The sequence below is a fragment of the Notolepis coatsorum genome (assembly GCF_963971535.1).
Source record: "Notolepis coatsorum genome assembly, chromosome: 16".
Classification (NCBI taxonomy): Eukaryota; Metazoa; Chordata; class Actinopteri; order Aulopiformes; family Paralepididae; genus Notolepis; species Notolepis coatsorum.
The window spans coordinates 75,962,643-75,976,158 of record NC_140180.1 but is presented as its reverse complement, the minus strand read 5'-3'; the positions used below and the strand labels follow the sequence as shown (position 1 = coordinate 75,976,158).

The following is a 13,516-nucleotide window of genomic DNA, read 5'->3' as shown; positions in this document are numbered from 1 at the left end:
TTGCAGGGATGAAAGGCCCACGTGATTACAAATCTATACTGTACATAATTATACTGTTACATGCATCATTTTAGCATATTACTCAGTAGCTTGTACATTGCTATTGCACTTTATGGTTACATGAAAGCTGGTTAGATGCAAAAAAAATCGTTGTACTGTACTTTTACTGTGTGATGACAATACATTTGAATCTAAATTATAGTCACACTCACACCCTCCCTGAAATGGCTGAGTGACAAGTGTGTGTGTTTGTCAGAATGAAACAAAGTGTTAAAAATAATACAAATGACTGAGTGTACACCCCCACAGTAGACCTATGTCAGCCCTTTATTGGCATGGGTGAATGCAGGTGTAGCAGACGTCAGGGTAGACTAAATAAAAAGCTAAGATAACAATCTTCTGCAGCTTCTCTGGTGGTTATCGTTGTAGACCAGGAAGCAAAGTCAACAACAGAGACTATAAAGCTAGTCAAACCAGAAGTGCACCATAAAAGGCCAGGAGGCAGGGATCAGGATCAGCCCAAGAGATCTAATACATAGATAGTAGATACAAACGGGAACGTTTGTGTACTTTTATTGGAATGATTAAGCCATCATATCCTACTAAGCAATATGAAGAAGAAAATTAACACACACAGAATTAGGCTAACTGTTGTAAAAATGTACAAGAGACTGAACAAGGTCAGCGAATTTGTAAATGCTCTGAATCACGACGAGTACACAACAAACTAACGCAAACCACATCTACACTCTAAAAAGAATTGTGCTGAATAGCACTAAAAGTGGTTCCTTTTAAGGGGAAGCTATGGTTTAGCACCATTTCTTTTAGAATGATTACTGACCATGAGCAGACGACAAAAACAACCACAACCACAAACACCAACTATCACCATCAAACCAACTAGCAGTCATTGACAGACAGCCCGCCTGCCTATGTTCTTGGCAACCGTTTTTATAAAGGATTAGTTAGATTGGTTGTTATGTTGCACCTCCATGGCCTGCCATTGATGCCATTTGATGTAACGCAAAGCCTGTTTACACTTTAAATGTTTTTCTTTATTATTATTTAAACCATTCAGCTCCTTTCAGACTTAAACAGGTTTGTTTTTAAAATAAATTATGTATAGCGTACATTAGCTTTTTGTTAACCATCAATTTGCAAGTAGTTTGAAAGAGCCTTGTACATCTATAAGTAGGGATGGGTACCGAATTCGGTACTTACCGAAACACGTCGGTACTACCGAGTATCGATTCACGTGAGATACCGTTGTCGGTACTGTAAACAAATAATCATTTTTACACTTAAATTTTTTTTATGTCAACGTTCACACGCACAATATACGCTTACCTAGGATTTGACTTGATTCAACAACTAAGCAGTCGGGGCAATGGCAAGCCGAAGACGGTCGAAGGTGTGGTTATTTGAAGTTTGGATTTTTTTTTCACAACTGAGGTAGATAGATTACATTTTTAGAGACTAAAGTACCAAAAAAAGGTACCGTTGGGTACCGGTATCGATTCACAGGTACCGGTACAAATGTGAGCCTATATTACTATTGCACTTTACTGTTACATTTGCACTGTGGTTGGACGCCAAACTTTCGTTGTACTGTATTGTACATTTGAATAAAATCTAATCCAATCAAAATAGTCATTAGATGCAGTCCTAGTTTGTTCCTTTAAGAACTACATCGTATTGAAGAGGATGAGCTAAACCATGATCTTTTCTTCTCGAAGCAGAGCTCCAGCTAAAATGGGAAGGAGGAGGTCTGAACCCAGGCACCTCCTCACCACTGCCACATCAGCAGGAGCAGCACAGGGCCTCAAAGAACAGCATTGATGGGCAGCTAAGCTGAGCCACACCCTCTGTGGTTCTGGAGGCACTATTGCTGTAACGTAGGCAAAGTAGAGTCTGGTTCCCATACTGCAAACATGCATATGCCTTTTGTCATATCTAGCCTCTAGGTCTATAAAAAAAGAGAAATATATGAAAACTACAGTTAGTTGTTGTTCATTGAAAACAGATGAACAACTTGGGCCTTGAGCAACTTAAAAATATCTTTATTTAGACTAGGTCTCGAGTAGACAAGCTGTCCATCTGTATTATCGCCGAGGGGCAATTTGTCTCACAGCCAGCAGATAAAAGAAATATATAAAACATACAAAATAGTCGTATCAAATGTAAGTAAAAAATTACATCGTCAATCACCTTCTTAAAATCACTGGACCTCACGATGGAACAGACTTACGAGAAAGTTACGAACAAATTTCTTCGTAACTCCACTTACGAACTTCTCGGGGCAATTTTGGCATGATCGTTTCTTTTCGGAGATTCGTTCGTAGCTAATAACAGGATTTACGAAGGCAGTCGTAGATACAGACTGGTGTGCGCTAGGGGTGCTTGAGAAAATACCATGTTCTGCAATAAAAATGATTGAAGTGAGATGAACAGACTGAACTTTATTTTATTAGATAAAACATGTTGACAGTTTTACTTTGCAGTAAAAAAAAATATATATATATTTTGATAAAAAAAGAAAAAAAATAGGGGAGCTCCAGTAGCTCACCACGTACCGCGAGTGCTATTTCAGCGCCGTGGACAACCGTGCTCGTCACGGATCTGGGGCTGAGCGCGTTCGAATCCCGGACGGCAGCCGTGCCTTTCCCAGAGTGTCTTCCCCCCCATCTGAACCCTTTCAGCCTGCTTCTGTCGGTCGAACTTGACCAAGTATGAATGCGATGAAAAAGCGATAAACGCTAAAAGAACCAGCTGACTGGTCAAAGAAAAAAAAATATATATATATATATATTGCAATATTCGCGATATATCGAGTATCGAGGCTCAAGTATCGCAATAGTATCGTATCGCGAGGTCTCTGGTGATTCCCACCCCTAGTGTGCGCCTGTGTTCTTAAGGGCTTCATTTGGGAGAAATCATTGGTGATTGTTTGCACGTAGATTCTACAGACATCCTCGGATTTAAATAATTATAATAATACAAGATAGAAGATACAATAGTTTTATTTGTCACGGCATACAGGTATACAGTGAAATGCGGGGGGGTCTTGCCCGCAACGATGTGCATAATACAATAGTAATAATATATAATAAAAATCCAACCAATAGGGCGACATAAATAATAAACAATAAACAAGTAAACAAAGTAGGGCATATCGGTATCTGTACATGAGATATTTACAGAACATGGTAGGACATGCTAGGTCCTGTGGTAGTGCAGTACACTGTTAGCTACGGATGAGGCACTGGGTCTTTATGTACACTGCTATACAATCTCAAGCTCTACTATAGTATTCTTAAAGTGACCTTTCCTTCTGTAAAGTGTCCATAAGTGTGAGCGTGTGCAGCATGAGTGTGTGTGTGCTCATGTTAAAGTGTTAAAGTGGCTGCTATAGTGTGTGAGCGTGAACAGTGTGTGTGTTGTGTGTGTGCTCATGTGTGCTTGTGCGTGGAGAGTTCAGTGTTCAAGGCTCTGATGGCCTGGGGGAAGAAGCTGAGCCGAAGTCTCTCTGTCCTCGTTACTGGTGTTCGCAGCCTGACCGCAGCAGCATGAACAGGCTGTTGTTGGGGTGGTGGTGAGGGTCTTTCATTATCCTGCACCTGCAGGCTCTGGATTTGCACCTCTTGTTGTATAGGACCTGCAGGGTTGGTAGTGCAATACCCGTGGTACGCTCGGCTGAGCGCACCACTCTCTGTAGGGCCTTCTTGTCCTGTGCCGTGCTGTTGCCATACCAGGCAGTGATTAGGGATGGGTACCTTTCACATTTGAACCGATACCGGTACCTGTGAATCGATACCGGTACCCAACGGTACCTTTTTTCGGTACTTTAGTCTCAAGACATTTTATTTACCTACATCAGTCATGAAAAAAAAATCCAAACTTCAAATAACTACAATTTCGACAGTTTTCGGCTTGCCATTGCTCCGACTGCTTTGTTGTTGAATCAAGTAAAATCCTAGGTAAGCATATATTGTGCGTGTGAACGTTGACATGAAAAGAAAAAAAAGTTTAAAAAAATAATAAAAAGTATATTGGCTATATATAATACAAAAAAAAAAAAAAAAAAAAAAAAAACTGTAGTACCGACGTGTTTCGGTTCGGTACCTCAAAAGTACCGAATTCGGTACCAATCCCTAGCAGTGATGGAATAATAAATACGATAATATTTGTATCATTAACAATTACGTTTGACATTTATAGTCATGACTCAACCTCAACGAGGCATCGTGATGTCGGAAAATAAATAAAAGCACTACACACACTGCAAATGACTGAGTGACTAAATAAGAACTAAACTCAATCGCGCGGATATAATTTAGCTATAGTGGAATAGAATGGAAACATCTACATTGTGCTCTCAGCACATGCCATTCCTTTCATGTAAGCTATATATTTGCCATGTTGTATTCAAACTCCATTTACCGTCTTGTTCTTTATAGTTATTATTTATTGTTGGTTTTATTTATTATTTACATTGCTTAGTGTGCACATTGTAAGAGCCAGTGGAGCGATATGATATGTGACCAAGACCTGTGCAATACCCTGGAGCCAGCACTGAGGAGCCGGACCAGACGCTCAACCCCTGTGCCAGCACACGTCCAGGTACTGTCCACCCAGGGGCGCATGAAGGCACCCTCCTCAGATGCGTTTCCATATCTCAACAGAAAGCAATACCACTCCATCAATATTCAAATAATCAGGAGGTGTACATGACTCCTACATCTTACAGAACAGATCTGTGGGTGAGCAAGGAGACGCATGGCTAATTGGAACGTACTGTATATGTGTGTAATGAATCATTCCAGCAACAGTAGGCTTCTATTATTCTAATGACTCATTTTATTAGGAGATCGTAGATATGCACTGGCCCCCTGGTTGATGACCACACTCACACAACCCTGAGGCTGAGCCCACTGTTCCTCCTCCAGTGGCCAGCATCTCTCCTGTGTTTTGCAATTCTATTTTTAGACTCTGATTTAAGCCCATTTCTTTTTCACGTTTTCCGCTGTGCGCTCTTCTCCTGACACAACGTTAACCTCACCTGTTAACTCGTCCCATGCCACTTTCTTTGGGTGGCCTTGTACCTGTATTGACACTACTAAATAAGATGTCACGCTAAGATGTACAGTATGACATAGGGTCTTTATACCTGTATCACTGTACATATTAATTAGGGATGCACCGATCCGATATTGATATCGGATATCGGCCCCGATCTCACTAAAATAGCTGGATCGGGTATCGGTAAAAGAAAATCAGATTTTTTTCTTTTATATAATAAGAAATAACAATTCAGTACATTTATATCTATGTGTTAATTTGTTACATTTAGTTTCACTAAGTTAGGAAAGTAATGTTTTAAGTCAAGCCTGGTGTTGCCTTGCACAAAAGAATGATCCCAGTATCTTCCACACAGTGAGGCATAGTTTATTAATTGAACAATGGGTATTACATTTAAATTAGGGATGCACCGAATGGGAAATTCTTGGCTGAAACCGATACCGAAAATAGAAAACAGTTGGCCGAAAACCGAAAGCAAATGTTGTGGAACATTATGATTATGGAAAAATATATGATTATGGCAAAACTTAACTTAAATAATAAATAATCACCATTATGGGTCCATAAAACATTTATTCAGCACTTCTGAATGCATACAGTACATTAATTCCATCTTTTCTCTGGCTGCGCAGCGGACATCTGTGCTCTACTGAGCGCACCTTTCTAGTCCCCAGCTGAATGTGCTCGCTTGACTCGGCACAGTAGACGCGCGACAGACAGACAGCTGGGCTGTGTTAACATTACAATGTACAGTCGCGCGAAATAACGTTATGAATGCCCGAAATAACATAGCATTACAAAGTACAGTTGACAGCTGGGCTGTGTTAACGTTACAATGTACAGTCGCGCGAAATAATGTTATGAATGCCCGAAATAACATAACGTCACAAAGTACAGGTCCAGCTCAGTATGATGTCATAATCAAACATTCTAGAACATTTGTGTATCTATTCAACAATTCTCTCACAGCTGAGTGTGGACGAGGGAGAGTAACTACATAACATAGGCAGAAACACAATCCCCCCCCCCCCTCTCGCTCTTAATAATATGCATATTAGATCACTCAGTGATTAACCGCGGCATATAGCAAATAAGGATATAAAGCATGTTAAAGACGCATTTATTGGACGCATTGCGCGCAGTTTACATAGAAACAGCGCGACTCCCGACAGCGCGACATCATCACAACAACACGCAAGGTTGTTAGGTTGTTTCTGTTTCGGTGACATATTTTCGGTGAAAAAACTCTTTCGGCCAAAAGCCGAAAGGCCATTTTTTGCCATTTTCGGCCGAAAAGTTTCGGTGCCGAAATTTCGGTGCATCCCTAATTTAAATTGAGTCATTTAGCAGACTCTTTTATCCAAAGCAACTTACAAGTTCTGTACGACAAGTCATCAGGAAGGGCACAACTCTATCAGCTGAGTAACAATGTTCATCAAAGTGTTGAGCGCTACAGTGTAGGTTAGTATATTAGGACAAGTGCATGACAGTAAGGTTAGTTAGGGTTAGATTTGTTTCTTCTTTTTTTCAGATAATGGTATGGGTATGGATCGGTACTCGGTATCGGGCACCTAAAGCCAGGTACTGTATCGGTATCGGGACTGAAAAAGTCGGATCGGTGCATCCCTAATATTAATACTACAACTATGTACATGCACCTGATCAACTCAGTAGTATTTATATATTTTATACCCAGTTTAACCACCACAGTTGGGTACCTACCTCAGTTTTGAAGTCACAGTATGGTACATTTTCGGTACAGTGGGGGAAAGGTTGTCTTTCCATGTTCCACTCAGGGGTGATGTAGTGTACAGTTACTGTTAAGTAGGGCTGTCAACGAATATTCTATATTGAAATGAATAATCGACAAAAAACATACATTAGATTGTGAAAATTAATATTAGATCTGCCTGAATGCTGGTCCCTAAGGGTTTGATGGCTATTTCCCGTTTTATGCCAAGGAAAATATACGTTTTCATGTTTATCACACCTTGTTCGGAGGTGCGTTGCGGTGTATGAATGTCCGTTCTATATATGCCGTAAACGCTCATTAACTTGACCTTCTCAATCTAGCACCAATTCCTCCTCACGTTTCGTAACCCGTTAGTAGTAACTGAACTGAAGGTCCTGTACCGAAACGAACATCTTTTCACAAGTTCAGGCATCCGGAGGAGATCTTTCGTATATTTTTTCTTACGCAGATAGTTACGAAGACACTTACGAGAATGTTCGATCATGTGGTCCACAGTTTGTTAGGTGTTGCTTAATTATTAAGGGATGGATGTTTTCAAACTTTGGAATTGTAACATTGACTGGCACCTTCATGGACCGGTGATCGTCATGTACACCATTAGCAAATGATTAATAGATTCATTCATTGGTTGGCTGTTTGATGTTTATCAATGTACTGATTAATGTTGATGGACATTGTGCCCTTACTGTAAAGTGTTGCCAATGTAAACTTACATGATTATGATTTCTGCCTATTACTATTTTCTATTAATTTCTTCTTATTTTGGGGATTACATTTTTCATTGTATTGTATCAATTAGATTAAAATATATTGGCATCATACAGCACAAGTACAGTACAATGCAATTAAGTTTGGCATCCAAACAGAGTGCAAATGTAACAGTAAAGTGCAATAGTAATATACAATGTACAGGTGATTAAACTGGATATAAAATATATAAATGAGTACTACTGAGTAATACATAGTGCTGAATCAGATGTGTACAGTGTTATAGTACTACTATGTACAGTTGTGGAAAAATATATATGGTAAATAATATGCAAGATGCATATTATTGTTGAAAAAATATATATATTGAAATGAAAAAAGAATGACTGTCAACAATTCACACCAACATAACAAAGCAGGCCTGAGCTACACCTAGATATCCCATCCTCACTAGACCTGAACGCCCCGGGTCCGGCACCTACACTTCACTTCACGCAGTCTGGCTGAAAACGACATGTCTTCTGAGCCTCTCTGTGTCCGACTGTCCGCGGCTGGGGATAATGCAACACGTTTGTATGGATGACAGCACACACAGCAAGAGGATACCGTGAGATGATGTAATAAGCAGTTTCTTATCTCTCTGCATCAGTGGCCCCTGTTCTACATACCAGTATCGGTTTGATCAAACGGAAGCTTTGCTATAATATTACTCGCGCAGTGACTGTGTGTGTGACACAAAACCATAATAGTTTTCCGTTTAGCTGCAGTGATCTGTCAGCAACTTCCTTCACACAGCCACTGATTGACACCAGTTAAGCCTAAAGTCTAAATCCTCTCAATTTAACATTCCTGGTCATTAGTGCTCACATCACACCAAAACACCACACTTTAAGAGCCTTCACTGTCATGCTTGGATTTTATAGGGAATGTCACCTCCTTCAGTGCAATATGATATAACAGGAGAGGATTGATCACAGTCAGTGATTGACAGCATTGCCTTCCATGTCCATGTCCAGGGCATGAAATTAAAAAGGGGCACTTCACCCAAAAACAAAACAATGCCATAATCTCACACATCCATAAACTGTTTTGCACACATTGATTTAGTTTGACAGTAATTGAGAGTAAATTAGTTTGAATATGGCCACAGGCCACCAGTGATGTCATCGGGGACATAGAATCCTTTTGTTGCGCTATGTACACAGCTCTATGAAACAATGTAGATGAATAAACAGCAATATGGAGAACTGACAGCAGAACTCGAGAACTACTAGGAATGTCTGCTCAGTGTGCTCACTGAGTGTGTCTTGACTCCCACAGACAACGTATAATGCATATCACGGCACGCCATACGTACCTTATGCATTCTGCACCTGTGTATTACTGTATACTTACTTACTCACTCATAGTATATATTTAGATAGTGTCTATTGTAACTATATTTATTGTAATGCAAATATAACTGATAAAGCATACATACCCGCTCATCTGCACCTTGATTTACACTGCCTACTTGCTCATATGCGTATACTCAGTTAATTATATTGTTATAGTGTTTACACTGCCCATTTTTCTTTTCTACTGTACTATAATTGTATTACCTGTATTCTGCTATTACCATGTACCTGTACCTCCCCCATGCTGCTATGATGCCTGAATTTCCCCAAGGGGATCAATAAAGGAATATCTCATCTTATCTTGTCTTATGTTGCACTGTAATAAATTAACACAACAGAAGGACAATGTCCTTGATCACCGGTGGCCACATTAATTTGCTCTCCAAGTATCCAACTAAATGGACGTGTGCAAAACTGTTTGGATGAGTGTGAGGAGTGAGGTTATGTGTGAAATAAACCAGCATGTTTTTTTTTGGCAAAGTGTCCCTTTAACTTCCATGTCATCCACTGCCACATATACCTGCATTTAGCCACTGGCTGTAGATTCCCCACCCGGCTTGTGTCGTCGTGACAAATTGACACTCCGCCTCGATCTCTCAAAAACTAGGCTGTTCTCATGAGAGTCTGTAGAGTTCAAATAACCAGTGAGGAAATTGAATATGTAAAGTCCCCTCCCTCCTTTCAGCTCTATCCTCTCCTGCTTCCTTATTTCTCCCTCCTCCACTGTAGCTCATGGTGGAAAACATCACCCTGCAGGGGAGATGAGTGGAGGGGACTTGACTTTTAAGGAGGAATGCATTCTGCGCAGAGAGAAGCTGCTGTTGCCGGGGCAGGCCAAACCAGCCGTTAACACGTTTGAAGTCGAAAGAGTTGTTGTGCAATAGCTTTGCCAACAGTCAGTACAGTGCTGAGGGCCCTCTGTCACCCCCGCTTTACGGACAAGTAAACTGAAGCCTATATGACACAAAGAATGTTAACAATAGTCAAGGTGTGGCTCTCGCTCAGATGTGGAGAGACAACCACTTGAGTCACGGCTGAACTGCAGTGAACCATGTGGTCTAACTGATAATTATTTGTTATCACCCTGTACAAGACACTTTTGCTGTGCGCAGTGCACACTCAATATCTACTTGTCTTTGCACAGTGCACACTCAATCTCTACTTTTCTGTCAACATTTTGCCTGATTATGGGAAGTCTGACTCTTTCCCCTTCAGTTCAACCAATACACCCACCCACACATAGGTCAACAGTGTGTCAGGTGGTCATTCCTACTGGAATCAGCTGTTTCTCTTACCAAGCAGACGTTTATTAAAGGTGACACCTAACGTTGCAGAATCAGCAATGGGTGAACTGCCTCTTTAATGTTGTTTCTATATCCTTTGCTGTTATCAACTCCAATGACAGCGTAATGCTGGCGGTAATGGAATAAATGTGTATTGTTTTAGTTATGATATATAGTTTCAAGTTTCTTTAATAGTTGTCATACAGAAGTACAGAATACTTTTATACAAAATGCTTCTTACTGTTGCGCTCCAGAGACTGTGCAAGACAAGATAAGTATGAAATAAAATAACATAGTAAAATTAGAAGTAAAAAAAATGAGGTCACAGTGTTCAGTTTAGACATATGTACAATGTTCGATGCAGAATAGACGTAGTTACCATACAATATACAATACTGTGCAGTGTACTAATATACAATACTATATTATTGTAGCCTACCTGCACCTGGTTACCACCACTACCATAGACTAAACAGGCCTAGCTGCAATTGTGTCCTGTGTTTGTTGTACTAGGCTTGGTTGGCAGTTTCGATAGTGACGTTTAGCCCATCTTGGGCAGCTGGCAAAAGTAAACAAACAAGCTGGACTTGTAAGAAATACTTAGCCAATTCCTTTGCCGTCTGATCAATAAGAATTTAGCCAGGGGGTGTTAGCACAGCTTTCTCCTGGAAACATGCATGAACTGTGACGTTATACAGCGTTAGCTAAAGGCTTATAAAAAAAGTGTTATAACTTCCAGGGGGGCGTCTCTCTAGTCAAGTCCAGCGTTCATTTAGTTGACCACCATAAACATTTTACCCAAGCTGTCCAGCAACACTTGAACCGTAATAACACAGTGTGCTTGACATGATGTTAGTGTGTAAGAGACATCCCACGGACATCAGACATTCTTCAAGACCTGGAGCTGTCAAACTAGCTGCGCTGCTAGCGTGGAGCAGCTAACGTAGCTTAAGTGTTAGCTAATTAGCTAAACCAGCTAGCTCGTCCTGTCGGGAGAATACAGCAAACAAACCTCTCAAAAGTCGAGCGAACACACCATTTTGTCATCTCTTGTCTTACACGAGATACACAGCTGGCTAATGTAATGTAATGAAAACCAGGGGGCTCTTGTTTTTTCGAATAGTCACAACTGTGGCCCAACGAGCTAGCAGCGAAGCTAACTCACTGAGCCGACGTGACGTCAAAGTTTTGGGTACGTGTCTCTTTCAGACAGCAGGTAAACTCGAGGCTCGAAAACAATATACGAATGGTAGGATATATTTCAAGGATATATACTCACGCTTTGTCGACCAGTTCCCTGACCTTCCACATGTTCAACATCTCGGCTCTGTGGAGAGGGTGGCTTTCCGCCTCAGTAACCCTTTAATCCAGACAATACGCCGAAACCCACAAACCTTGAACTCTGGAAAGTAAACTCTTCACCTCTTTCAAGACAGGAGGAGGCGCGCGCGCACTGGGCAGACAGGTTACACCGGGAAGTGTCCTTGTGACGTCAGCCGATAAACACGCACATCAGTATGGGAGATGTAGTTTAATAAGCCTACTACTTTCTAGTAGCCTAGTGTTGTACCCTTCTGGATTAGACAACCAACCGAGTCATGTCAATAATCTATTCTAGATGAATCGTAACTGAAAGAGAAATGGTCAGAGACAGATACTATTGAAAAAGCAATGCCATATAGGCCTATGGGGGAGGGGAGGGGAAACTATTATGCTGAAGTTGAACTCAGGTATATATTCGATTAAATTATTAGATTAGGATAGATTCGATTCGGTTCGATTCGATTTGATTCAAATGTATTGTCATCATCATACAGAACAAGTACAGTACAATGACAAGAGGTTTGACATCCAACCAGAGTACAAATGTAACAGTAAAGTGCAATAGTAATACAATGTACAGGTGATTAAACTGGATATAAAATATATAAATTTGTAATACTGAGTAATAGTGCTAATCATATGTATGTACAGAGTTGTAGTATAATTATGTACAGTGATGAACGTATAAAGACACTATGGTAGTAAGTCATACTGGCCAGCGGTATAACTATGGTACGAGTATAAATAAGGGATATGTACAGATATAGATATAGTATTATACAGGTATGTAAACAGGATTATATGCAGATATATACAGACATATGTGGATATATTTGGTACTAAAGTTGGAAAAAAGGTACTTTATATACAGATTTGTTTTAATATAATAATAATAATAATATCTACAATTTCAGCGAATACAAAATTATAACATATAGGCTGACACAAAATTAAGTGACGCACTTAAAAAAATAATAATAATAATAATAATAATGAAAGTGGAAACTAAGTGCTCAGTGTAGATATTCCTCACAGCTCTCTGCCAGTCGGACATGAAGTCTAAACATGTAAACCTGTAAAACAGGATTTATATGCAGATGTTAATTTAAAACTTCAGACTTTACCTCCACAAAGGTCTGGGCCATCAGCTCTCAGGAGAGGGTGGGTCAGTCAAAGGGGTTTCACAGATACTGGAATTCCTTTCTTTTCTAGTAGCCTCCAGATACAATTGTAGTGTCAGTTAACTTTAAAAATGTTTTGATCTTAAACCATTTCACTACAGAAGTTTAACCTTTCACTACCACACTACAGACGGCTGTATTCTGTATTGTCGCAGTGAAAGAGTTAACCATTTGGTAGTGTGGCAGTGAAAGGGTTAACCATCTGTAGTGTGGCAGTGAAAGGGTTACCCATTTGGTAGTGTGGTAGTGAAAGGGTTCAAATGAAGAAGAATAGATATCTATGGGAAATTCCCGGAGAAATCCTCCAGTGCACAGGAAGTGATGTCACCATCAGTTTGTTTGGAACAAAGCCAAGACTAACTCCAGTAGTTGGCATGAATTTTCAAGATGGACAGCAAGTCAATACAGTGAAAAAACCCAATGATTGCTCAAAAACAAACAAAGATGAAGATCTTGTGGATTACCCCTTTAAATCGACTATGTAAGATACATAGAGCTTAACTGGGATCACATTTATTAATTTAGTTATGTTTAGTGTTTAGTAGTATTTTCAATATATCTAAGATAAGATAAGATATTACTTTATTGATCCCCTTAGAGAAATTCGGGTGTCATAGCAGCGTGGGGGAGGGTACAGGTAATAGTAGAAAGACATAAATGGTAAATGGTGCATTTATATAGCGCTTCTATCCCAAGCGCTTTACAATTTTTGTTCCTCACATTCACCCATTCACTCACACACCGACGGCCGAGGCAACCATGCAAGGTGCCGACACCTGCTCATCGGGAGCA

At 40.1% G+C, this 13,516-nt stretch overlaps 1 protein-coding gene across 1 annotated transcript in view; it reads right to left on the bottom strand.

Annotated features, from left to right (window-relative positions):
• The window catches only part of clint1a (clathrin interactor 1a), a 55,266-nt gene extending 43,615 nt beyond the window's left edge, over positions 1 to 11,651 (bottom strand). Inside the window, exon 1 of the mRNA XM_084331871.1 lies at positions 11,500 to 11,651. Coding sequence (XP_084187997.1) covers positions 11,500 to 11,540 — 41 coding nt within the window. The 5' untranslated portion in view covers positions 11,541 to 11,651. The remainder of the gene's footprint in view (positions 1 to 11,499) is intronic.
• Positions 11,652 to 13,516: the final 1,865 nt, after the last annotated feature.